Source organism: Oryza sativa, chromosome 4 (genome assembly GCF_034140825.1).
Source record: "Oryza sativa Japonica Group chromosome 4, ASM3414082v1".
NCBI classification, from domain to species: domain Eukaryota; kingdom Viridiplantae; phylum Streptophyta; class Magnoliopsida; order Poales; family Poaceae; genus Oryza; species Oryza sativa.
The window spans coordinates 22,632,848-22,657,245 of NC_089038.1; the positions used below are offsets into that span (position 1 = coordinate 22,632,848).

The 24,398-nt window shown below is 42.0% G+C and overlaps 4 protein-coding genes across 7 annotated transcripts; 3 read left to right on the forward strand and 1 right to left on the reverse strand.

Moving 5' to 3' along the window:
• LOC9268617 (uncharacterized) lies at window positions 1-953 on the forward strand. Its single transcript, XM_015779928.3, has one exon. It carries the CDS (start codon window positions 60-62, stop codon window positions 585-587), a length of 528 nt encoding a protein of 175 aa, XP_015635414.1. The 5' UTR covers window positions 1-59; the 3' UTR covers window positions 588-953.
• Window positions 954-6,001: 5,048 nt separating this feature from the next.
• On the forward strand, window positions 6,002-11,577 carry LOC4335948 (calmodulin-binding protein 60 D). Of its 2 annotated transcripts, none has more exons than XM_015780836.3 (9): window positions 6,002-6,155; window positions 6,250-6,412; window positions 7,706-7,781; window positions 7,881-7,951; window positions 8,086-8,579; window positions 8,663-8,823; window positions 8,913-9,116; window positions 9,876-10,110; window positions 10,580-11,538. In XM_015780836.3, exons 2-9 carry the CDS (start codon window positions 6,291-6,293, stop codon window positions 11,173-11,175), a joined length of 1,959 nt encoding a protein of 652 aa, XP_015636322.1. In that variant the 5' UTR covers window positions 6,002-6,155; window positions 6,250-6,290; the 3' UTR covers window positions 11,176-11,538. The 2 variants fall into 2 exon arrangements, with proteins under 2 accessions (XP_015636322.1, NP_001406285.1); NM_001419356.1 differs by having other exon boundaries at window positions 6,013-6,158; window positions 10,580-11,577.
• A 1,955-nt stretch (window positions 11,578-13,532) lies between these two features.
• Window positions 13,533-15,468, forward strand: LOC4335949 (protein AUXIN-REGULATED GENE INVOLVED IN ORGAN SIZE-like). Of its 2 annotated transcripts, none has more exons than NM_001419354.1 (2): window positions 13,533-13,882; window positions 14,518-15,468. In NM_001419354.1, the coding sequence occupies exon 2, from the start codon at window positions 14,744-14,746 to the stop codon at window positions 15,278-15,280; it is 537 nt and encodes a 178-aa protein (NP_001406283.1). In that variant the 5' UTR covers window positions 13,533-13,882; window positions 14,518-14,743; the 3' UTR covers window positions 15,281-15,468. The 2 variants fall into 2 exon arrangements, with proteins under 2 accessions (NP_001406283.1, XP_015634099.1); XM_015778613.3 differs by having other exon boundaries at window positions 13,544-13,809; window positions 14,518-15,401.
• A 2,162-nt stretch (window positions 15,469-17,630) lies between these two features.
• Window positions 17,631-22,631, reverse strand: LOC4335950 (MLO-like protein 1). 2 transcript variants are annotated; one of them, XM_015779583.3, is made up of 14 exons: window positions 22,365-22,631; window positions 22,202-22,256; window positions 21,851-22,080; window positions 21,099-21,215; window positions 20,715-20,766; window positions 20,375-20,472; window positions 20,052-20,126; window positions 19,844-19,932; window positions 19,595-19,644; window positions 19,451-19,491; window positions 19,108-19,317; window positions 18,501-18,568; window positions 18,318-18,378; window positions 17,631-18,012 (listed from the first exon to the last, which is right to left on the reverse strand). In XM_015779583.3, exons 1-14 carry the CDS (start codon window positions 22,482-22,484, stop codon window positions 17,842-17,844), a joined length of 1,437 nt encoding a protein of 478 aa, XP_015635069.1. In that variant the 5' UTR covers window positions 22,485-22,631; the 3' UTR covers window positions 17,631-17,841. The 2 variants fall into 2 exon arrangements, with proteins under 2 accessions (XP_015635069.1, XP_066165403.1); XM_066309306.1 differs by having other exon boundaries at window positions 21,851-22,122; window positions 22,365-22,451.
• Window positions 22,632-24,398: the final 1,767 nt, after the last annotated feature.

Consider the following 24,398-nt stretch of genomic DNA (forward strand, 5'->3'; position numbering starts at 1 on the left):
TGTCTCTCCCTATAGCTTCTTGTTGTTGTTGTTGTTGTTCTCTCTCGCTTCGACCTCGTATGGAGTTTGGGATGGTGGAGGACGCGGCGGCGGCGGCGGGGGAGGAAGGGCTGACGCTGAGCCTGTCGCTGCAGCCGTCGCCGCCGAGGTTCCAGGCGCTCTTCTCCTGCTGCTACTGCCCGAGGAAGTTCCGGAGCTCGCAGGCGCTCGGCGGCCACCAGAACGCGCACAAGCTGCAGCGCAACCTCGCCAGGCGGGGCCGCGAGGCCGCCGCCTCTCTCGCCGCCGCCGCCGCCGCGGCGGCCGCGGCGGCCGCTTCCTCGGGGGATCAGCAGCAGCAAGGCAGGACGACGGCGGCGGCGGCGGCGGTGCTTGCCGGCGGCGAGAGCGCGCCGCCTGCTGCTGCTCGCGCCGCCGCGGATCTCGACGGCGCCGGCGTGTGGGGAGGAGCTGGGATGAGGGGCCGGCCGGCGCACCACCACCGCCTGATGCAGGGTGGTTACTCTTCCGGCGGCTCGTCGGCCGCCGGTGGCAGGGGCAACGGGGAGCTCGCCGACGAGATGATTGACCTGTCCCTGAAGCTATGAAGCGCTCTTGTGTGCTTTTTCTTGTCCCTAGCTTAATTAGCTCTTGTCCGTTAATTTGCTTGAATCCCTTTCCCGTTATTTCTTGTGCTTTCTTTCCTTAATTTAATTTCCTCTCTTTGTGCCATCTGGTCGATCTTGTCATCTGTGTGGTTCATGGGACTTGTGATTTGAGTGATTGCAGTGTTCAGTTCAGGGGGGAACATTCGTGCATGCATTGTTAGGTACACTGATGACAGATCAGAAGGTATTTTTTTTTTACATGTGGAGCTGCATGCCTGTTTGTAGTACTTGTCATCTGTAAATGTTCTGTCCTAGAATTGCCTTTTCAGTTGCGGTTAATTATCCAGCTGCTTTGTGTTGTTGCATTCTACTACCTCCGTCCTATAAAAATTAAATTTTTACCTTTGAACCTTTGTCCCATAAAAGTTATATTTCTACTAATGTGGGACATATTAAACTGATTACATTTCATTGTAATCTTCTTTCCTTCCATCCCATCTCTAACCCATTGTTTCAACATTCCTTTTAATCAAGTTTATATATGGCATGTATGCATGTACTGTGTTCATTAAATAGGATTATTGTAGTCATTTTTTTTATCCTGCTAATATGTCCTTAATTCCTTAGAAATTCAGTTTTTATGGGGCGGAGGTAGTATTAAGTTAGGATTTTTTTTTGTTTTGTAAGAACTACTAGTAGGGATGATAATCAGACACAATGGGCACGGATTATATATAGTAGTAGTAGTAGTAGTATCACCTTAATCTCCTTAGTTTCTGCAGTATACAACACTCACATCTCAGTCTTTTTAATAGTTCTTGGCCATTTGAAACATGAGGTTTCCTAGTAGCATATATGTACATATGTACTGTGCCATGAGAGGATTCAAGCTTAAACTGACAGCTACGATTCGATATGATGTGTTTCAGAGACATATCTAGAATAGGACGCACCAGGTGATTGCATGATGTGCACTTATTAGAGCAACAAAGATCTGGTTGCTGCTGCATTTAGTTGGTTTGTTCTTCCTAGCTAGACATGCAAAGCCTGCATGAGCCATGAGTTTGTGTCGCAGAGATCTAGTACAGAGTACAGACAGAGATGCAGAATTGCAGATCAACCTTGAAATGAATAATCTTTTCAGTGCACTGCTTCAGTTCAGACTATGTATCCCCCACATATTGTCACAGCCATATGCTTTGTCGAGTAATTCATGTTACTATAGCAGATGAGCTGACAAAAAAACCACAGTGTAACTGTGGAAAGACTGTAAGTACAGAATCAGCTCAGAGTGATCAAGAGCCCGTGAATGGCCTTGAGAGGGTTGAGCGCTATATATGTTACTCATGAATATGCGGTGTTTCATTTGTATTGCCTTTGATTTCTCTTCATAATAGGGCCGACACACCTCTGGATTGATGTAATTAATTTTAACTCTCAAATAATCAGCATGAGGGCCGGCGAATGAAGGTACGTTGCATCCGGTCCCCGATCCATTTCATTCATTCATTTAAAATTGATCGAAGGGTGATGAAAGCCATATACTGTATATTATCGGTGACTCGAATCTTATAATTTATGGTGCATTCAACCAACTTGATTTGTATCTTATGAGTAGCTTGTTAAGTTAAAATTTCAATATCTGAACAAGAAGTTTGTAAAAAGGACAGAGACAAAAGCCATTTGAATTAGCATTTCAGAAAACTATTACTTTGTTAAGTTGGATTTTTCAATCCAAGTTAGCTTAAATTTATTCTTTGAGGTGAGCATATATTATATTTAAGTTCCAAGTGTTTGACCTGCAAATATCAAGTTTTTGACCGAAGTAAAATCATCTTATCAAGATAAAAAAAATTTAAAGTATTGTGTTTTTTTAACCATTGGTGATACCGGACTACGTCTGGTAACAATTTAATTAGTACGTGAACTTGTAAAATATTATTTTGGTTAAGAGACTTATCTCATGCATGCGAACACACTGTGACTAATAATGCTAAGTTGGAAGATAATTAGGATGGCACATATGCAGCATATACGTTTATCCGAGCACAAGATGTGTAGAAGGAATTATCTTGATATGCGTGCCAAGTTAACTCGGTAAGATTTTAACCATGGCATACTCATTTGGTCTTGATAAGTTCTTGCACTGGAATAAACGTTTTGCAAATTCATGTATCCATATCCCACAAGTCGGTGTACCGTCGGTACAATTAATTATCCAACAAGAAAGTTTATATAGTTAAATAATTAAAAGCATGATGCTAGTATTAGGTTATTTCTATACCTAAGCTAGTTGAATGGGATTTAAACCTTTTAATGACAAGATAAAGGCATTATCCTTATAGTTTATCGACAAACCTAAGATTTTTGAAAAAGTGACTGAACGCACGCGTGTGCTAACTTAATCTGGACATTTTCTATCTAATTTCTAGAAACTATTGTAATTTATCTCATAACATTGATATTGTTAATAAGGTAACTGGTCCTTCACATGCATGTACATTTTCTTCAATAAAAGGAATTCTAATTAACTAGTATGAGACTACAATGTAAAAAATTATTTGGAGTGCATCAATGGACAATGGTTGTCCATTGGCAACATTTTTGGAAAATAAGGAGTACAACCTGTCGACGTTTGATGTTGCGATTCCGGTATTTGCATAGTATGGGGATCGTTGGTACTAGGATATATGCGAGATTGAGGTAAAAGAGATGGAGACAGGGATTTTTATACAGGTTCGGGCCCCTGAAATGTCAGGTAATAGCCCTACATCCTGTTGGTCGAAGCCGGTCGTTGCTCTTATTCATCATAATCATACCAGTACAATATTTGGGGTAGCCTATCTAACTGTTGTCGACATGGCGGTTTGAAAGTCTGACTCGTAGTCGACAACAGGGTAGCCTTCCTCCTTGAATCCGCATCCAGCGAGATCAGAGACAGCTCTATATCTCTCCTAACGGTATCCGTAGGCACCGTAGGGGACTAGCCATGCCTATCTCTGAAGTCGATATACGGCGTCTTGTCTTGACATATATTGGCTTGTATGTTGATCTTGTGTCTTGATTTATTGTTCCATGTCCCCTCTTCTCTTAGGGGGCCTTGTATTTATACTTATAGGTGTCCCCTTGTCCAAGTAGAACTAGGGAAACCAATATGGATACAATCCGAGTAGTCCTTATCGTTTCCATGTAGAACTCTATTCATCCTTCCTTATGTGGAACCCCTCCTATAGGTTGTTTCCGTATAAGACATGGTATGTGGTGGGTCCCGCCGAGATTTAGTCAACTACTATTAGGTATGTGGTATCCATAACCCTGACACAACCCTACTGTGCAACTCATGTATGATGGAATTTGATCAACGGTTACAAATAACTATACAGTGTATATAAACATACTTTCATTTAATTGATCTATGGATTACGTGTCTCTAGTTGTATATGAGTTGTACAACTGGATCGTATTGTATATATGTATAGAGTACTCTACTTGAAACAACGACCATAGAGCTAGTTGCTCTATTCATATTGCAGTAGCATTTAAATCGGAATCAAACAAGCACCAAAATGCAAATATGGATAGAAGTTATCGGTGCAAAGTAATTTTATAGAGGTTATTTATGTAAGGTACTAAGGTTAGCACATAAATCTCAAAGCTGATCGAGCTGGGCTATGTATAGCTCGGAGTAATGTGATGCACATGAACTTAACTAATTGATATCACTCTCTCATTTGTAGTTTAGTGAATTGTAAGGAGTTTTGGCACATCTAATTTTTAATTAGTAACCGCATTGAAACACGCACATATTTTTTTTCTACTATGTAAGATAGTACCATTCGAGTATCTCTCTAGGAATGCCCTTAATAAATATTTAGAATACATAAATAATTTGTTTTGCGCTTAACAAATGATTTGTATTGTATTAATTCTATGAGATTTTTGGAGGGAGAAGAGTGCAAAATTGTCACCATCACACCCACATACATATTCTCTTTAATTGAAGAGCAAAACTACGACACTTGTATAATAGAAATTTGGACTTTTTTACTAGAGCCATATCATTGGAACAAGTTGCAGCATTGCCACCCGTGTATTATCCACGCAACCTCAGTTACTTAACGCAATCTACAACAACCAATGACCAGTGAGTGAGTGCTCTTTCACCAAAAAATTCCACGTCCACACTCCACACGGGGCGGAGTACTAACCGTAGGGCCCACTACATAGGACCCACATGTCGGTGATAGACGCCGCTAAATAAGTCAGTGCACAATCCCCTTATATACGGAAAGAAAAATACAATGGGCCTGTTTAGATCCGGAGGGCTATTAAATAGCCCTCCGAAATCTTATTATTTAGGAGTATTAAACGTTTATTACTGACAAAACCCATTTCATAACCCCTAAGCTATTTTGCGAGACGAATCTAACGAGGTATATTAATCCATGATTTGCTACAGTGATGCTACAGTAATCATCCGCTAATCATGGATTAATATACCTCGTTAGATTCGTCTCGCAAAATAGCCTAGGGGTTATGGAATTGGTTTTGTTAGTAATCTACGTTTAATACTCCTAAATAGCAAGATTCCGAAGGGATATTTAATAGCCCGAAGCATCCAAACAAGCCCAATGATCAAGTGTATCATTGGAGCAAGTTTAATAATACAGCCAACTACTAGTCAATTTAATAACCAATTCATATAATACTTATCTATAAATATATATTGTACTATTAATATATAGTTTCACATATCATACACACATTTTGTCTTGCAGTCCATATTGTAACTGGCTATAAATTCATAGCCCGCTACTCTTCAGTGTTCTTTTTTATCTCTTTGATATATGTTTATGGATGGGTTATAGTCTGTATTATACCTGCTCTTCTTATCCCCGCGAAGCCGCCATGAATGACGCCCACCCTTCCCAATGACACCTGGGTCTCACCTCTCACTGGCCCCCACCGGTCAGTCAAGCTTGCGCGAGGCTAAGAGCAAAGGTAATAATACAAACAGTTGCTTACTGTATAGATCTTTATAGCCTATATATCTCTCAGCTCACTCATATAGTGGTTAACTATTCACTATAAATATATGGTCAATCTGCCTGTCTCACAGATTTGCTTAATTTCTATATCTAAGCTGACTATAAACTTACGCCCCGCTTCTCATATATCTTCTCTCATCTCTAGGACACCTTAGCATTCAGCCATCTTATTTCTCTGTATTATGCTTGCTCTAATAAGCACTCACGTGGGCCATCCCCCGACAAAAACCGGCTAAACAAAACACTTGGGACGGCGCGGCGCGGGCCAAAGGCCCAAAAAGAATAAAAGAAAAACGAAAAAAAAAAAGGAGGCGGGCACGCCACCCACCCACTCACAAGCCAAGTCCACAGATCTCTCCCCCTCCTGCCGCTGTCTCGCTCGCGCCCCCCAAGTCGTCGCCTAGTCACCACCACCGCGAGCGTCTCCTCCTCCTCCTCCACGCGCCGCGGCGGCGGATTTCTTCGCCGGCGGCTGCGAGCGACTCGGTACCCCGCGCCGCGCGCGGGCGCTCCTTCGATCGTGGTCTGGGCGAGCTGGATTGTTGTTGTTTTAATTTACCCCGCTTTGTTTTTTTTTTGTTTTTGTTTTTAATAATTGATTTGGGTGGTCGCAGATCTGGGCTGGGAGGAGGGAAGTGGGGGGTAAGGCGAGGCGATGCAGAGGCAGGGGCGGCACCTGGAGCGGTCGGGGTCGAAGCGGGCGCTCGACGCGGGCGGCGGCGGCGGGGATGACGACGACCGTGCGCCCAAGCGGCCGCGCGTCCCGGCCCTCGCGAGGTGGGTGCGGGGAACCCTGATGTGGTGTGGGATGGTTTAATGGTTTCATTTGGCTGGCGGGAGGATTTGCGGGTGTTAGTTCGGGCTACTTTACTTTGTATAGTAGCTTAGATTCGCTGGAACTTTGATCCCTAACTTGGTTTGACTGTGAGTTAGATATGGTAACTGCAATTTATAGTGTGAAGGTGCAGGTGTGCTCAGATTTTTTGTTCATGTGGCATTGGTTCCGGCCTAGCAAATATAGTGAATTAGTAGCTGTGTAGATAATGTCAAGTCTGTATTTGAGTAGTACTTGGATTTGTAAATCTGTTCTTATGCTTTCAAAAAGTTAGAACTAGGCGGTATATGTTGAGTGTCTTAGTTTCATTTGGATGGATTAGTTCACTGGATTTTTCTTCCGCACAAAAATTAAGGGTAGGATTGAAGTGAGAGTTCGTTGCTCAAAACTGTAGCTCTAACCACCTTTCCTGCAAAGATAAAAGAGGAAGCTCGAACTTGGTGCCTAGTGAGAGTGTGGGACCAAGGCTCCTCTCAGATTTTCTTTAACCCTTTATGCGAGTAATCCATGTTCCTGTTGTCGTTTGTTGGCAGTACCACCTTGCTAGTTTTCTCAGATTTTTATTTAAGCTAACCCTCTTCTTTACCAATAGATAAGTGAGAACAACTTTTGGACAGTCAGATTAAACGTAGGAACTGCTTAGTGCTTACAAGGATGGTATGCTCAAAATTGTAGTCCATCCACAATTCATCAGATAGCTTATGCCTTGGTTTAGTCTGTTCAACAGTGATATCCATTTCCTGTATACTTTTCAGTGTACTGTCGTACTAAAATCTATACTTTTTAAGTGCACTGTCATACTATGGGTATTTCTTATTGGAACCTCTAGTTTTTCTTTGTTGCAATTAATGAGGACTTACATTACTTCGTTTTTTTAGGTAATGTAGCAACAATTCAGCCCTTGTTTTCCAAATGACTACAGGAGATTTTATGTCATGATATGAGGTTCTGAATGACGGACACAATTCCTAATAGACAATTGTCAATCAACTATTGAATATCCATTTTATAGGGCTGTATGAAAACCATGTGAAACATACTTCAGTTGATGCATTTTATCTTGATCACCAGTTCTATAACAAAGGCACACAATGACAAACCTAAGATTTTTTTTTTCACATCATTTATGTTGGGTTGAATATGATACCTTTGGGTTACTCTGCATCTTTGACTTTTGTTTTACCATGTTTTAATACTTCTCTGTTAGCTTACTTAAGAAACTTGTCTCTTTGCAGTGTCATTGTAGAAGCCCTCAAAGTAGACAGTTTACAAAAGCTTTGTTCATCACTTGAGCCGATTCTGCGAAGAGTTGTGAGTTGAAAAATATCCTTTTATTATCTGCTGTGGAACCTTTTTATTTACCCATATGGCTGCTTTCATGATTGATCGTCACCCATATTTGCTATGTAGGTTAGTGAAGAAGTAGAGCGTGCTTTAGCCAAATTGGGTCCAGCTGCAACTCCTGCTAGAATTCAAGGAAGGTACAGGATAGTGGAACTTGTTCATTATGGTTACGCCTGTCAATGCATCTAATGCAGGAATACAAATACATGTTTCTATAGTATTATCTGGATTTTCCACATTAAGTTGACCTTCATATCCCAAATAAAAACAGGAGCTCTCCCAAAAGAATTGAAGGTCCTAGTGGTATCAATCTCCAGCTTCAGTTTAGGTCTAGGCTATCACTACCACTATTTACAGGAGGAAAAGTGGAAGGTGAGCAGGGAGCAGCGATACATGTTGTGCTGCTGGATGCAAACACTGGACGTGTAGTCACTTCAGGACCCGAGTCGTTTGCAAAACTGGATGTCCTTGTGCTTGAGGGTGATTTTAATAAAGAGCAAGATGAAGATTGGACTGAAGAGGAATTTGAGAACCATATTGTGAAAGAACGTGAAGGGAAGAGACCTCTTTTAACTGGTGACCTCCAGGTGACTCTCAAAGAAGGTGTAGGGACGATTGGAGAGCTTATCTTCACTGACAATTCAAGCTGGATAAGAAGCAGGAAATTTAGACTTGGTTTGCGAGTCTCTTCAGGATTTTGTGAAGGTGTCCGTGTTAAGGAGGCGAAAACGGAGGCTTTTACTGTTAAAGATCACAGAGGAGAATGTATGATTCCATATACTTTACTGATCTTGTGTAACTGTTACATGTCTTAACATATAGATCTTAAATTATAATCCCTCTTGTAGTGTACAAGAAACACTACCCTCCTGCCCTAAAGGATGATGTTTGGAGATTGGAGAAGATTGGAAAGGATGGTGCATTTCACAAGAAGCTAAACTCAAATGGAATATACACAGTTGAACATTTTCTTCAACTTCTTGTTAGAGATCAACAGAAGCTAAGAACTGTAAGTCTTATTATTCCTCTTTGTAACTTATATTAAGAATTTTGTTTCTTTAAAACTAAAATTTGGTTTTCTTCTTCTGATATTTTCAGATTCTTGGCAGTAACATGTCAAATAAGATGTGGGAAAGTCTTGTTGAGCATGCGAAGACATGTGTTTTGAGTGGCAAACACTATATATATTACTCAAGCGATGCAAGAAGTGTTGGAGCAATATTCAATAACATATATGAGTTCACTGGTTTGATTGCTGATGATCAGTACATTTCAGCTGAAAACCTTTCTGAAAACCAGAGGGTTAGTATATTTTTAATGTTCCTTTAAGGATTAACAATGGAAGTTAAATATCCTAGCACCAGTTATCTTGAATTTTATTTGTCTGGTCTCTTTTGCCCATTCTGAAAGTGTTCGCTTTTCCTGACAAACAAATTCCCATCATCACTCTTGATTGGAATGTCTGCTACAGTGCCATACTTCTTTGGCATAGGCAGAGTACGTAAAAGCACCCAAGCAGTTCTACACTTATTGTGTTGAGGTGCTCATTACCAATAAGCTCTGATGCTTGGAAGCATTTTTTTTTCAAGAGCACAACACCAAGATTTGAATGGTCATAATATAGTTAACCACTTCATTATATCCAAAAAAATATGCACCAGTTATTGAAATATATTCCTAGTACTGGTTGACCTGTAGATGCTTATTTTGGCCATTTGCACTATCTGAACAGAGAATGGTGATGATTAAATTGTCATAATTCTATTTCAAGAAAAAAAACTCAAAGCTTTTCTTAAGATATATATTGTTCACAATCGTGGTTTGTATCCATTATGCCACTTTGCCCACATTACATAATCAAAGTATAGTGATCTGAGAATATCTCAAATTGTTCCGTGCTACATTGAAATCTGAGTTTTCTCAGCTCTGTTACCCCTCTTATCACCTAAGTCACTGCCAGTCTGCCACTATAAGATGTCTACACTAAATTTTACTGATACTTGTTTTGCGATGGCTGAAATACTTAACCTTTTGTCATTATCTCATTTTACTCAACTGCAGTTGTTTGCGGATACACTAGTGAAACAAGCATATGATGACTGGATCAACGTTGTCGAATATGATGGCAAGGAACTGTTGAGATTCAAGCAGAAAAAGAAATCTGTCACGACAAGAAGTGATACAGCAAAGGCTTCAACTAGCTACCCTTCTTCATATGGTTCGACACACTCACATAAACAATTGACAGGCGGACCTGTGAATATTGAGCAATCATCTATGAGCAGTATGAGTGAAGGTATATGAATTTCTTTTCTTCACCTTTTTTTTAGCCATTCTTCCTGGCCAGTGATTTTCTATCTATTAAAACAAAAATATCTTCCCCTTCTTGTGGCCTGAACTGCATGCTTATGTTTCTATTATCTTTACAGGAATGCTCATTTGTGAATATTGTATCTTTTGGATTTCATTGATGTATTTGATATACGTACAATTTTAATTCTACTTAGTCAAACAACTAAAAACATTTTTAATATTTCTGTTTGACTTCATCTGTGCAAATTGTTTTAAAGTAGTCATTTTACTAAATTACATTTAACTTCATGTGCAAAAGAAGATCTGTTACTGCTGTTGCTTTCATCAATTTACTTCCCAAGAATAGCATATGATGTTGCATTTATAAGTTCAGTTAACGATTTTATTATTCACCTTTCTAAGTAATTCATAGTAACTTGCATATATAAACTATTTTGCTTGTTATTATGCAGATGGAACTAGAAACATGTCCAACGGGAGCCAAGCAGCAAGATATGCAGCCAATCCTCAGGACATCTCACAAAGTATCACCATGCCATATGACATGAGTTCATTGAGACCCGAAGAACAGTTCGCTGGTTCTTCAATCCAAACTCAAGCTTCAAGAAGCTCAAACATGCTAGCCTTGGGACCAACACAGCAGCAAAACTTTGAATTCTCAGCACTTGGTCAGTCCATGCAGCCTTCTCCCCTCAATCCTTTTGATGACTGGTCCCGGTTGCAGGAGAACCGTGGAGGCGTTGACGACTACTTGATGGAGGAGATACGGGTGAGGAGCCACGAGATACTAGAGAACGAAGAGGACATGCAACAAATGCTGCGCATCCTGAGCATGGGTGGATCATCAGCCAACATGAATCATGGAGATGGATTCTCCCCCTTCATGCCGTCTCCTGCACCAGCCTTCAACTACGAGGATGACCGGGCTCGCCCGTCTGGTAAGGCTGTTGTTGGGTGGCTTAAGATTAAGGCCGCTATGCGATGGGGCATCTTTGTGAGGAAGAAAGCTGCCGAGAGAAGAGCTCAGCTTGTCGAGCTGGAGGACTAGCCTAGCGGAGGTCGTCCGGAGTGTTCATCTTATGGACCATGAGGCCTGGCCAGTCTGGACAGATGGTAACACGCCTCTCTTGGCTGGTCTTGTACAATAGTACTGTTGATATTTATGTTTACTGATGAAAGAAATGGGCTCAGCGATGCACCAGGCCAGGATGGTCCACATGACGAGCTTATTAGTATGAAATGGACACCCGTTGTTTGTATAGCTGTTTGATGGACATTATGTAAGTTTTGCTAGTCCGCCCTGTTGTATTACATGCAATCCTTGATCCGAACTGTGCAAATTTATTTGTTGGAGGTTTTGGGAACACAAGTGATAGGAGGCATGTCGCCATCCTCTTGTCCTGGACCAAAATGGTAGTCATAGTATACATTATTGCATTTCTGAGCATCACATTAAAGCATTCCCCTGAAAAAGCAATTCACAATCAAAACATGTTTCAACATCATACTCAACTGTTCAATTCTTAGGAATGGGTTTCACACAAACTGTTTATTAATCAACTCTTATAAAGTGAATTTCACATGAACGGCTTATTAATTTCTACCTGAAGTTGCAATATTCCGAGCAAATCGGCGGTTATTAGGAACTTAAGGATGGCTTTAGAAAATCAGAATGAAGCATCACACGGTGCGTGGTACACCTAATCATTGTACTTTTGCAAATCAAAAGGATCCAATCGAGTTAGGCATTAGACCAACCGCGACTTCCATTTTCTATTGACAATTTGACACCCATCTAATTAGTCTGCTCGTCCTACTAATTAATTGTCGAGTGAAGAAGTACTCGCATTACCAGAATTAATACTAAATACAAATATAAGTACTACTATTACGTACTGATCCGTGGCTGGATGGCTCACCGATCGATTCCTCCCCTGCTGAGCTTTGCCAAGAGCCAAAGGCTTTGCCCCTGGCAGGCAATCAAGAGCTATCTAATCCAACCCCTAACTAAATTAAATTAAGGATTACTAGTACGATGCACCACACGGTCCAGCCCCTAGATTTCCGCTGCGATTAAACTAATCCATGCGCGAGGGGGAGAATACCACTCAATCTGGTTCGTGAACGATTGCCGGCCTGTCACTCCGATCAAGTCCGAGCTAACTTAAGTACTGCATTTTTCTAAAAAGTGAATTGCTTCAGGGGCTTGCTTATTTGAGCTGTGCTAATTTTAAATCTTAGGATTGGTTTGGAGGGTTTCTTTCATTACTTTTCAGTGTTGACCTTTTGAACTAAGAATACTCATAACCTAAAATTGATTTTTTTTGTTGTTGTTTTTATTACGTGTCATCGGGTTACGAGCAGTGCCCATAAAAAGCTCCCAAGTATATTGTCATCATTTTTCACACCAATCTGACGTACACCACACGCTCGCATCATTTTAAAAAGGAGTGGCTTGATATTTGAGAAGAAAAAAAATGTGCCACATTTTGTTTTTTTTTCAAGCACCAAAATCTTCCATTTTTTTCATTACGAAGAGATACCAAAATTTACACTTTATTTAGTTACTGAAAGGTATCAAATTTTATTTTTAGAAAACATGATATCTCCTGATACGTCTACAAACATAGAAATATGCATTGAATCAAAACGATACTTGAGCTGCATTCGGCAGCAACGGACTGAGAGAAAAGCTACCTTGTTTCTTACGGGCACACGCTTCCAAAATTTTTAAATGGCTTGTTTTTGCAAAATTTCTTTTTCTAAAGGGAACTTGCTTTAGAAAACCATATTAATTTATTTTTCAAATCTAAAATAATTACTACTTAATTAATGATGCATCAATGGCTTACATGTTCTCTCCCCGACTCAAATTTGAAAAATGACAATTTGGAGTATGAACATATATACGTGCCAATTTTCTCCAGCTGGATGGATATACATATACTACATCGTGCGCGCCGTCTGACCGACTGACCGATCGAGGCGAGTTATACATGTGTACTGTACACTCCTTGTCCTAAAATAAATTTATCTGTGGGTTTTTATATTCAACATTTAACAGTCCGTTTTATTTAAATTTTTTATATGATTAGTATATTTCTATTATTAGATGATAAAACATAAACAACACTTATGCGTGACTCATTTTTTTAATTTTTTAAAGATGGATGATCAAATGCTGGATACAGAAACTTATAAAATAGATATCTTTTAGGAAGGAGGGTGTACATGCAGATAGAGTACTGGCAGCAGAGCTGGGTCATCCATGCATGATGATCCATGAGAGAGAGAGAGAGAAACGCCCAAAAAAAGGGCGCGTACGAGGGCGGCCAAGAGACCAGGGGAGACGAACCCCCTCCCCCCTTCGTACTAAGTACTATATTCCCACCACCATCATCCTCCACTTGCATGGCGACGACCTACCCACCCCCGGCCGCCAGATGCACTGCATCCGCCGCTCTTTGCATCCCCCACACCCAGCTTGCTTTCTTGCTTAGCTAGCTACCCCACCACTGCCTCCCTCCTGCTGCTGCTGCTTGCTGTCGCCTCCTGTCTCTCCTCCCTTTGCTTGCATCTGTAGCTAGCAGCAGCTTGATCTGGAATACTCCAGCCAGCTAGCTAGCTCGGATCGATCGATCGGGATGCTGCCTGGGCGTGAAGAGATCGAGGTGATGATCAGGTGATCCATCGATCTATATGCTGCTGACTAGCTGCTGCATGCATGCCTGCCATCCCGTCTCTTGAATCAGCAGGTATATATATATATATATATATGCTCGTAAGTCGTATGCAGTATGCTCGCTGATTCGTGATTAATTACAGCTGATTAGTGTTCATGTGTAATAGATCCTTGCATGCAATCGTCTGACTCATTCTTACAGATGATGATGATGGATAGCTTAGACTGACAGACATGCATGAGATGAGATGTGTAGTGCAGAGCTGTTAGCTGTACATCAGTTTAATTTGCTGGTCATCATATTTATCTCTGATTCTCTGTTATTAATCGATCGATCTGGGTGGTGATTGATTCATTGGGTAATCACTGGTTGTTTTTTCGTCCTGTAATTTGTCACTGATTCTGCGAATTAGCTGGCGAGCTAGGATGCATGCATGGGCCCTTTTCTCTGAAAAGACAAGGAATAATCTCCCTTGTCTCCCTTGTTATGATATCCTGAGTCCTTTTTCCTGTGGCCGGCTAGCTTTACCAACTTTAATTTCAACTTCAATTCCTTGGTATAGTAGTAACAAAATATAATGTGACCTGTCCTACGTAAAGCTTACGCATAGATAGATAGATAGATAGATACTGTGATTAGTGACTATCACCTGCTTCGATTGCTTGCTTCACATGCTGACAATTGATTCGATCCATCTTTCTTGGCAGATACCGCATGCAGAGATTGCAGGAACAGCTTAGATCTGATCCGAATATATATCTGGTTCAGTATCAAGAAATCGAGCTACATATGAAAACTTCATTTCTAAGCTCCAGCAGCTAGCGTGATATGATAGTGTGATTGATATTTGATACTTCCTTGAGAGAGACGCATACGATCGAATCGGATGCACTGCACCTGAGCTAAGCTAGCTCAAGCTCGCTCGATCAGCTCATGTACTTGTTGAGCCCAAGAAATGGCGACGAGGAGGACGAACAGGAGGAAATCCAGGAGCTGATCAGCGACGACGAGCCGCCCAATCTCAAGTTGGCATCCTGCGCCACTGCAGCCAGCAGCAGCAGCAGCAGCGGCAGCGACATGGAGAAGGGAAGAGGTAAAGCCTGCGGCGGCGGGAGTACGGCGCCGCCGCCGCCGCCGCCGTCGTCGTCAGGTAAATCCGGCGGCGGCGGCGGCAGCAATATCAGGGAGGCGGCGGCTAGCGGCGGCGGCGGCGGCGTGTGGGGCAAGTACTTCTCGGTGGAGTCGCTGCTCCTGCTGGTGTGCGTGACGGCGTCGCTGGTGATCCTCCCGCTCGTGCTGCCGCCGCTGCCCCCGCCGCCGTCGATGCTGATGCTGGTGCCGGTGGCGATGCTGGTGCTGCTGCTGGCGCTGGCGTTCATGCCGACGACGACGTCGTCGTCGTCGTCCGCCGGCGGCGGCGGCGGCGGCGGCCGCAATGGGGCGACGACGGGACATGCTCCCTACTTGTAGTCTTGTAGATAAACAGCTGCATCGATCGTTTTTCTCTTGTTTTTTTTTCTTTCCCTTGGATTTGGAGGTGTAGAGAAGCTCCCTCTCTAATTAATTACTTAGTGCGCATCTTCTTCATCAATCTCATCCAATCGTTGTCTTTGTTCGGTTAATCATAGTATAGTGGTTGGAGGTGTGTGATTTGAACCAAGGTCCGTATTCAATTCTCGACACGCTCACAACTTCTTTAATTTGGTAAACAAAACTAGCACACGATTGTCCCAATTATAAAATTTGGGATCTTTCTGAATCATGAATCACTTTGATCTTGTGAATTATAGGTTGAGGCGGCTTGATTCTTCTTCTTTCTTCCGCCGCCGCATTACTGATTTACTGTTCGGTTGACTCATCTGCATGGTTAAGAAAGCCCTTAACTAGTTTGACTCGTGGGTGCGAGTAAATTTGGCCCATAAGTACGCGTAGTTTCGGCCCATAATTGCCAGTATATTGGGCCCCTAAGCGTGCGGAAATTGGGCCGGCGAGCGAGGGCAACTTTAGCCCATGAACGTAAGTTTCGGTCCAGAAGTGCGCGACGGGATCTGTCTCCGGGCGCAGCATCGGCTGGGCGGGAGAAGTGACGTGGCCGCTGCCTCAGCTCCACACCGCCCTGGTGGCATGAACAGAGACAGGGCGAAGCTAACATCAAAATAAGAGGTACACTGCCATTAAAAATCAACAAAATTTCAATGCAATATTGTATATTTTAGTATTTTTATGTGCACCCTCTAGCTTTAACATGGCTTTGCCACTGAACAGATATAGGAACGAGGGGAGAAAGGGGAGGAATAAGACATGACCGCTGACACGTGGAACCCACGCTAACTTAGTTGGGTTGATCGCGGTTAACTTGTCATGTTAATTGAAATCGGGCACCATGCTGTCCTAGGATCTTAGGTATTTTGGATTTTTGGTGATGTAAATTAAAAGATGTACTGTATTTGGTATTACGATTTAAGAATGCGATTGAAATACGACGCCAAGATAAGATCCTGAAGTGAACTAATTCCCTACTTTTGCCACCGTTATGCGGAATACGTTCACTTGAGGTCTCTTAATTTCTCGCTGAGTTCGAAATTCGTCCCTTGAGTGCAAAACCAGATACAACACATCCCCTAACTTATAAAACTATGCAAACAAGATCCCTTGGCAGTATTGTGTCCGGGCTTTGGCTGATGTGGCGTCTACGTGGCTCCTTTAACTAGGTCTTCATCCCCGTGGCATTGACGTGGCGCTTACGTGGCAATTTGATCCCGGAAAAATAATTTAAACCGTGGGACCCACATGTCAGCTACATAGAAAATAATAAAAAATGGTGGGGCCAATATGGCCCCACATGTCAATCCTCACTCCTCTCTATCCCCTCTCTCTCTCTCTCTCTCCTTCCTCATCCTCCCTCCTCCCTTGTTCCAGCAGCTCGCCGCCGCTAGGAACCCGCTTCCGCCGCCTCGGCCTCGAGTGCGTCCCGGGCGTGATCCTCCTTGAGCTCTATGAGGCGTGTGGCTGGTTCCGGCGGAGCAAAGGGGCGACGGCGAGATGAGGGACGACTGTGGCTTGGATCTACGCGAACAAGAAGGATGGGCGGCAACGAGAACGGCGGAGCGAACCAACGGCGGGCGGCGACCTTGGCGAGGCGGGGAGACCGTGCCCGTTGTGAGGGCGGTGCTGCAGTGGTCGGCCACTTCGGCGTCACCGACGGGGTTGGGATTGGCCGAGGATGGCCATAGAGGCTATGAGCTCGCCACCCACCCCTCCGCGCTGCCCACCGCCGCTCTGCTTCTTCATGCAGTGCAGGGAAAGAGAGAGACATGATAGAGAGAAGAGGGAGGACTAGGAGGTGGAGAGGGCGAGGAGCTCACCCGCCGCCCGCCGCCGCCCTATGCTCCGCCCGTTGCCCCTCGGCACCGCTCCACCGTTCTGCAATGCACGGGGAGAGAGGGCGATAGAGAGGAGGGAAGCGTGAGAATGACATGTGGGCCACCTGGGCCCCGTCATTTTTATTATTTCCTATGTAGCTGACACGTGGGTCCCACGGTTCTAACTATTTTTCGGGGATCAAATTGCCACGTCAGCGCCACGTTAATGCCATGTGGGACAAAGACCTAGTCAAAGGAGCCCCGTATGCGCCACGTGAGCCAAAACCGGGCATTATACTGCCGAGGGACCTCGTTTGCACGGTTTTGTAAGGTAGGGCTCAAGGGATCGATCTTGAATTCAGTGCAAATTGAGGGGCCTCAAGTGAACTTATTCCCCGTTATGCGCACACTTAGGCCTATATGCGCTTCTAATTTTGGTCCATTAGTGCGTGTTAATGTACAAATTTTGGTCTCTCAATATCGTAATTTCAGCCCATCAAAGGAGACAGGCCTAATTAAGCATGAACAGCTTTATTGGGAACTGGGTCTTCTGTAGTTGAGCCATTGACATGTGAGTCACAATAAAGTAGAATCCACACATATAAGTGACTTAACTGCATGTGCATGTGCTGTTACATCAGCGGATCTGCTTCCCTTTGTTGGCCCCTCTCACATGTTTTGTATGTGAATCCCTTCCCGCCTTGATGATCCTGCCGCCGCACCTAGGCAGCCAACACCGGCGGCGGCTCTTCCTGTGCGCCGCCGAGCTTCGTCGGCCCATTTTCTTAGATTGTCCGCGACGTCGTCTGAGAAGACGGCACTCTTGAACGAACTCCCCATCTGCATGGACAAAAGGAAAACATCAGCTTATCTATGTCTAGAATAAGTAATCCCTGTTTCATATTATAAGTCGTTTTGGTTTTTTTTCTAATTAAATTTCTTTACGTTTGACTATATTTATGGAAAAATATAGTAGTATTTTTAATACAAACAATTATTATTATTAAAATATAATACAATACTAAATTTAATGAAACTAATTTGGTGTTTAAAATGTTGCTAATTTTTTCTATAAACTTAGTTAAACTTAATAAAGTTTAACTTAAAAAAAGTCAAAGTTAATTGTGTCAATTATGTATACTGACATGGGAGACGATGGCGTAGAGGGGGAGCGTGCTGTAGCTGCAGAGGACCTGGACGACGACGCTGCATGACAGGACAAAGAAGCAAATAAACGTGAGATATGTAACTAACAGATGGTAACTGAATCTCTGAATCTGAGATTGTTAATCTGAAACAGGAGAAACCAAATTGATGGTTCTTGCTACCATATGACAATTCTTGACACTCTGTACGGCAGCCTGTCCATGATGCAGGAGTTGAAGCCGAACGTTGCCTGCACAGGGATGTCAGATACGATGATCACTGAAACTGAAAATGTCAGATAACCCATGATAGTACTCCTTCCGTAGTATAATATAAAGGATTTTAATATTTTGCTTATACTATTTGACCGCTCGTTTGACTCAAAAATTTTGTGCAAATATAGAAAACGAAAAGTTGTTCTTAATGTACTTTGGATAATAAAGTAAGTCAAAAAAATAAATAATAATTCTAAATTTTTTGAATAAGACGAATGATCAAACAGTGCAAGTAAAATATCAAAATCTCTTATATTAGGAGGAGACAGAGGGAGTAACTTAGGAGTAAGTGTAGTTGTAAGTTTCCGTATCCAAGTTGATTGTCCGTCTTATTTAAAATTTTTTTTACGATTAGTATTTTTATTGTTATTAGATGATAAATATAAATAGTATTTTATGTATGACTTATTTTTTATAAGTTTTTTAAATAAAACGGACAGTTAAATGTTGAACACAAAAGCCCACAACTACGCTTAAAATGAGACGGAGGGAGTACGTTTTGTTTTACGCTTACCATTGTCCAGATGAAATACGCAAACTCGAACGCGTTCTGGAACAGGATGAAGCGGAGGAGGGCGAGCACGAGCCTGGGGCTGTGGAACCAGAAGAGATTGTCTGACGGGCTCACGGCTATGTCCCCCTCCACGGCGGTGTGCTTCGTGGCCACTTCGTAGGCTAGCTGAGTGATGATGTGCTCCAGCTTCGTTCCGATCAGGAGCAGCAGCTGCAATCACATTCTGAACTTCTGAACATGAACAGTAAGCTAGCTCCAGGACTGTGCATATAGCTAAATGCCATATAGTAGTAAGTACATAACTGTTTGCAGCATAATATATGAAAGAAGTAGTACTACTTACAACCAATGGGATTAATGAGATCCAGAAGTAGGAGTGCCAACCTTTTCACAGAGAAAATCATATGCAACATGGTCAGTTTCATCTCTGAATAGTGTTCCAGGAACAGGTTTTTACTGAATGGATGAGCAGAGTCACGCCACGAACCAGTGATGTTTAGTAGGAGGAAGATCATTACAAATATCCAGAGATACCATCTGTGTTGCAGCAAAACGAGTAATTAGTGGCAGTTTGTAATGATGGTCAGTGTTAAACTGTTAATACAGCTAGCAGCTGTAGCTGATGTTGGTAGAGACTGATGGATTGTATTGCTATTGCTTACAAAAAAAATACATGCTTTCAATTAGCAGTGTATAAACGATCGGAAATAATAGGAAAAACATAGAACAAACTTACTTTATGCCAACTACTCTCTTATAATCCTTCTCAAGAGCTTTAATCATGTAGTCGTAAAAGTTAAATTTTGGGTGCCCCCTAAAATGTTCCTATGATCAAAAGAACAAATGAACGCAACCAGATAAAATGCATTCAGGATCAGAAGACAGCAATAAGACCACATGGCTAACATATGAATCAATGAATGCCAAGCATTGTATCAGTGTACCATGACAAAACCAAGCCTCATTGCTGTGTAGTCATCCTTGGTTACCGATCCATAGAACTGCTTGAAGAAAGAACGCTGAAAAAAGCAAACCGTTACTGAAGTTCAGACTCCAGAGATACATACATGATCAATACATCAGGTGATGCTCAACACAAAAAGGCTTAAGCCTACTCCCTCCGTCAAAAAAAAAAAATCTAGGACTAGATGTGACACATTCTAGTATGTTCAGATTCGTAGTACTATAATGTATCATATCCAGTATTAAATTGGTTTTTTATGGGACAAAGAGAGTACTGCTGATTGCATAATTAATGCACGCATACCATCCAAATTATGACCATGGTGACTTTATCGAACCCCTTGTACCGATCCTGGATGAACTTGAATTGCTGCGCTCTGTTGATCATCTTAGGACCTGCAGCTGATCATGGCAAAATAAACTAGCTTTCTTATGCTGCGACACCAACATAGTCCCAGCCTCCCAGAACAGCTGCATCTATGCATTCATCTCAAAATGGGATCTATCAATTTCCCGTTTGAAGCACAATTGTTTCACAGTTTATAGGAGATAGTTCCTAAATTTTCTTGTGTTCCTAGTGAGCCTAATTTGCATTCAAGGTTGATTTTTTTAAAGAAAATAAATATTCATCGTAATTGTCCTACCAAAGTCTCCATCTGCCTTGATGGCGTTCTCCCAATGCCTCCATCTTCGCATCTGGACACGTAAAATTAGAAATGGACCAGCATATGCTAACAGGATTACTGGATTAGCATGGGCTGATATGATACTCCCTCCGTTTTAAAATGTTTGACAGCGTTGACTTTTTAGTACGTGTTGGACCATTCGTCTTATTCAAAAAAATTTAAGTAATTATTTATTCTTTTCATATCATTTGATTCATTGTTAAATATACTTTCATGTACACATATAGTTTTACATATTTCACAATTTTTTTAAAATAAGACGAACGGTCAAATATGTGCTAAAAAATCAACAGTGTCAAACATTTTAAAACGGAGGGAGTACTATATTTCAGCTAGCCTAACCTGCAGAAGTCCCAGAAGAACGGTGACGGCGCTGAGGACGACATGGGTGATGGCTAGAACAAAGATGAATATGTGTATCTGTTCTATGGCATGGAGCGAGAGCAATGGAACTTTTCCCTGACACAAGATGAGAAGAGATGTGTTATTTCAAATCTCAATTTATGAATTTGTTTCAAAATGAGAGACAGAAACCGTGCAGGCACTGCATATCACATCTGTTCTAGAAAAAGTGAAAGAAAAAACTCTGCATTGCCAAAGTCCTTATGGACCAAACAAAATGATACATATATTTGACCATCGTTTCATTAAAAAGATCATATAATTATCGTTTATTTTGTAATGACTTGGTTTGTCATTAAATGCACTTTAACTTGTGGTTGATACCGGAGGTCATCACTTTTTCTAGTATTAACTTGTGGTAATGTATAATATTAGGTGCACGGTGTAGAACCCTAACAATGGAGCATCAGTTGACTGTTGACCTCAGTCAGCTTGAAGTCTTCTTTCTTAGGGTTCCTTCAAAACGTAGAAATTTTACAGGATTTTCTTAGAAAACACTTCAATTCCTCCAAAATTCAAAATTCCTCCAATCTGAATAGGGCCTCAATAAAAAAGCCTTCTAAGCAACAAGCCAACAACTATACCAAAGTCATGAGAGTCTGAAATCGTTTCCAACGCAAGCAAAAGTACAAAAGCTAAACTATACCTTGCTCGAACTTACATTAAAACAAAAGAGAGAGAAAATAATATACCTTGCTCGAACAGTGCCCAGATCCGGCTGTCCCTTCTCCGAGCAGCCTCCTCGCGCCGGCACCGGAGACGACGGCAGCCGATGCGGCGGCGACGCCGTGATGCGACGACGCCTTCCCGTCGCTCCGGCAAGGCAGCCAGTGGCCCATGAGGCTCTCGGCGATGCATATCCTCTGTATCGGCTCTTGGAACACGACGAGCAGCAGCGAGATGAACCCCAGCAGCATCAGCTCTACGGATCACACAGACAGGAGATGTACATTCGGAAGAAAAACTGAATCGAATTAAAAAGTTCAGTTAATTTTTTCTGGCATTAGTGTCAGCGCGCGATTAATCAACCGATCGAGGCCAACCTTCTTTGAGCTTGAGCAAGGCCTCGTACAGCGTCCTCCTCCGGCGCTCCAGCGCCTGCAAAGCTTTGCAAGAAATTAATGAGCTGAAGCTGAAATAAGCAGTGCAAAAATGTGCAATCAATTAGCTTGGTTAGTTAATTGGTTCTTGATTTGTTCGGTCCACCTTGCCGAGGTAGTGCAGCGAGCGCTCGAAGGCGAAGGAGATGAGCACGATGGCGGAGCACACCGCCGCGACGATCCACGTCGGCGTGTCCTCGATCGTCGTCGCCTCCGTCGCCGCCATCCCCGTCGTCCGGCAATGGCAGGCTCCTCTCCGGCGAGCTAATTAAGCCAGCTATTCGTCAGTGTCCTTCTAGATAAAGCTATAGCTAGCTCTTATATGTGCAGTGGACATGGGCTTCTTCGTGGTTAAGGAACACATTAATCATGTTCTCTCTTGATGGTGATTATATATGTTAAGTAAGACTATATACTATATAGTTTAGTGTTTCAGCCACTACTACCAAAAGATTTGAGAGGAGTATAGGTATAGCTGTACCGATGCTCTTCTTTAGTTAGTTATTAAAGTGGCATATGCAAGCATAAAGGCCACTTTGTTTTTTCAATTGATTCCCATGGACGCGGAGTTACAGACAGACTTGCCCTACCTGCCTGCCTGAGCATTTTTGCACTTTTGCATTGCTGTCCGTAACCAGAATTTAAATTTTAAAACTAAATATATTAATACTTTTTTATCATAGTTTTTTTATCGACTTTCTCTCCTTACTCATCTCCAATCATCATCTACCCCTCCAGATTGTTGCAGTCAGCTTGGGAGCCACTGAATTCACACGCCGTCACCATCTTCGCCCTACGCTCACCGTATGTCACCCTAGCTGTGTCCTCGTCGTCAGATCCCTACTAGACCCTTTTCATAATGCATGAAACTCAAAATATAGGAATATAAAAAAACATTTAAATCAAGTGGCCAGTTTATCCAATCCTACTCCAAAAACACACACATCAAGCCCAAATGACGAGAAAAAAAAAGAGGAATGACCTTATGAGTCATAAGTTGCATTCAAATTCTCTATATGATTGAAACAAATGAATTTTGAAGGAACACGGGAATTTTGAAGGATTGGATTCCTATTAAAAAATTCCTTGTGATCCTTTGGAATGAATGAATGGCTCTCTTAAATCCCTTTAAAATTCCATAGGATTGCCTCAAATCATAAGAATTTTAGAGGATTTTCAACATGAGGTTTGATCTCCCTTGGAAAAATTTCTCTGTGTTTATTTCTCTCTTATGAAGATTTCTATGTTGTTCTATATTACATCCCGGTTATTCTTGTAGTTTTCCTATATTTTTTTAGATAATGTGTAGTTTTCCTATATACTGTTCTATTTATAGGATTTAAGATATTAGATTCCTACTTCCTCCGTTTTATACTATAAGACTTTCTAGCATTGCCTAAATTTATATAGATACTAATGAATCTAGACATTGTGGACAATGCTAGAAAGTCTTATAACCTGAAACGGAGGTAGTACATTTTTTCCCCATCCCTGTGTTCTGATTTCTGAAAATCTTGTGTTTCAAAGTAGGCCTGACATTCCATACGTCTTCTAAAAGAAGAAAAAAAGGATCCAATTCCTTTTTCAAAGGATCTCTTTAGACGTCTATCCATCATATTATTTGATCGTCTCGAAAAGAAAAAAACGTGTTTACTTTACGGCCTGTTTGACAAGAGAAGGGAAGAGGAATGAGAGTTTTAAGGAGGGAGTTGATGGTGGGATTGGTCATGGGAGTTACATTTTTAGTCCTCATCCCTTGTTTGGTTTCACATCGAATTCCCTCCAAGTCTCACGAATTAACGGGACTCCCCCAGGTAAGAGTTTGGTGGGAATTCGACCTTTTAATTCCCCATCCCAAATCCCCTCGAATTTCTAAGTCTTCCAACTAAACTACAGACTTAAACTCCCAGATATCATAAACTCCCATTCCCCATTACCAACTCCCTCCAACCAAACAGGCCGTTAGAGTATAGAAAATCCCTAAATTAATCGGAGAGAAAAGAAATATTTACACCTGTTCGATTCATGGTGGGTTTAGATCCATAACGACATAGAGCTTGGATTGTATTAGACTCCGACTGAGTTATTACTAGACTCGAACTAGAGTTAGAATCTTAAAAGGAAAAGGTTTACTTTTTTT